The 2,153-nt window shown below is 56.2% G+C and overlaps 1 protein-coding gene across 1 annotated transcript in view; it reads right to left on the bottom strand.

Annotated features, from left to right (window-relative positions):
* The window catches only part of AHNAK (AHNAK nucleoprotein), a gene marked incomplete at its 5' end in the record, with an annotated part of 23,167 nt that overhangs the window by 11,851 nt on the left and 9,163 nt on the right, over nt 1-2,153 (bottom strand). The window contains one exon of the mRNA XM_021383723.1: nt 6-2,138. Coding sequence (XP_021239398.1) covers nt 6-2,138 — 2,133 coding nt within the window. The remainder of the gene's footprint in view (nt 1-5; nt 2,139-2,153) is intronic.

The raw sequence follows: 2,153 nt of genomic DNA, 5'->3' as shown, positions 1-2,153 counted from the left end.
TTCACGTCCACGTCCACCCCATCCCCTTTGAAGCCAGGCATGGAGAATTTGGGCATCTTGAACTTGGGCAGCTTGAATTTGCCCTCGGGGCCGTGAACGTCCACGTCGGGAAGGTCCACGTCCACTTTGGGGCCTTTGATGTCAATGTCAGGACCTTTCAGGTCTCCTTCCAGTTTGGGCACGGACACGTCCACATCCCCCTTCATTTTGGGGCCCTTCAGGCTCAGATCAAAGTCAGGCATGGAGATCTTTGGTGCCTTGATGTGCATCTCGGGCATCTTGAACTTGGGGCCTTTCAGTTTCCCCTCTGGGCCCTCAATGTCCACATCAGGAAGATCCACGTCCACTTTGGGGCCTTTGATGTCAACGTTGGGGCCTTCCAGGCCGCCCTCAATCTTTGGAGCAGACACATCCACGTCCCCCTTCACTTTGGGGCCCTTCAGGTTCAGATCAAAGTCGGGCATGGAGATCTTGGGGGCCTTGATGTGCATCTCGGGCATCTTGAACTTGGGGCCTTTCAGTTTCCCCTCTGGGCCCTCAATGTCCACGTCGGGAAGGTCCACGTCCACTTTGGGGCCTTTGATGTCAATGTCAGGACCTTTCAGGTCCCCTTCCAACTTGGGCACGGTCACGTCCACGTCTCCCTTCACTTTGGGGCCCTTCAGATTCAGGTCAATGTCGGGCATGGAGATCTTTGGTGTCTTGAAGTGCATCTCGGGCATCTTGAACTTGGGGCCTTTGAGTTTCCCTTCGGGTCCTTCCAGCTCCACATCGGGAAGGTCCACGTCCACTTTGGGGCCTTTGATGTCCACATCGGGGCCCTTCAGGTCGCCCTCAATCTTGGGCACGGACACGTCCACGTCCCCCTTCACTTTGGGGCCCTTCAGGTTCAGATCGAAGTCAGGCATGGAGATCTTGGGGGCCTTGAAGTGCATCTCGGGCATCTTGAACTTGGGGCCCTTCACTTTCCCCTCTGGGCCCTCAATGTCCACATCAGGAAGGTCCACGTCCACTTTGGGGCCTTTGATGTCCACATCGGGGCCTTTCAGGTCCCCTTCCAGCTTTGGCACGGACACATCAACGTCTCCTTTCACTTTGGGGCCCTTCAAGTTCAGATCAAAGTCGGGCATGGAGATCTTGGGGGCCTTGAAGTGCATCTCGGGCATCTTGAACTTGGGGCCCTTCACTTTCCCCTCGGGGCCCTCCAGGCTCAGCCCTGGAGCAGCGACGTCCACCTCCGGACCCTTCACGTCCACGTTCACTCCTTTCACTCCACCTTCCACGCACGGCGCAGCCACGTCCACGTCTCCTTTCACTTTGGGGCCTTTCAGGTTCAGATCGAAGTCGGGCATCGAAATTTTCGGAGCCTTAAAGTGCATCTCGGGCATCTTCATTTTGGGGCCTTTCCACTTCCCTTGCGCTCCTTCCACGTCCACGTCGGGAACGTCCACGTCCACTTTGGGTCCTTTCAATTCCAGGCCAACACCTCCCAGGTCTCCTTCTACTTTGGGTACTGACACATCCACATCTCCTTTCACTTTGGGGCCCTTGAGGTTCAGGTTGATGTCGGGCATGGAGATCTTTGGTGTCTTGATGTGCATCTCGGGCATCTTGAACTTGGGGCCTTTGAGTTTCCCCTCTGGGCCCTCAATGTCCACGTCAGGAAGGTCCACGTCCACTTTGGGGCCTTTGATGTCCACTTCGGGGCCCTTCAGGTCGCCCTCAATCTTGGGCACGGACACGTCCACGTCCCCCTTCACTTTGGGGCCCTTCAGGCTCAAGTCAAAGTCAGGCATGGAGATTTTTGGTGTCTTGATGTGCATCTCGGGCATCTTGAACTTGGGGCCCTTCACTTTTCCCTCTGGGCCCTCAATGTCCACGTCGGGAAGGTCCACGTCCACTTTGGGGCCTTTGATGTCCACATCGGGGCCTTTCAGGTCGCCCTCAATTTTTGGAACAGTCACGTCCACGTCTCCTTTCACTTTGGGGCCCTTCAGGTTCAGATCAAAGTCGGGCATGGAGATCTTTGGTGCCTTGATGTGCATCTCGGGCATCTTGAACTTGGGGCCTTTGAGTTTCCCCTCAGGACCTTCCAACTCAACATCAGGAAGGTCCACGTCCACTTTGGGGCCTTTGATGTCAACGCTGGGGCC

Source organism: Numida meleagris, unplaced genomic scaffold (assembly GCF_002078875.1).
Source record: "Numida meleagris isolate 19003 breed g44 Domestic line unplaced genomic scaffold, NumMel1.0 unplaced_Scaffold503, whole genome shotgun sequence".
In the NCBI taxonomy this organism is placed as follows: domain Eukaryota; kingdom Metazoa; phylum Chordata; class Aves; order Galliformes; family Numididae; genus Numida; species Numida meleagris.
Note: the sequence above shows the minus strand (reverse complement) of the source record. Positions and strands in the feature narration are given on the sequence as shown.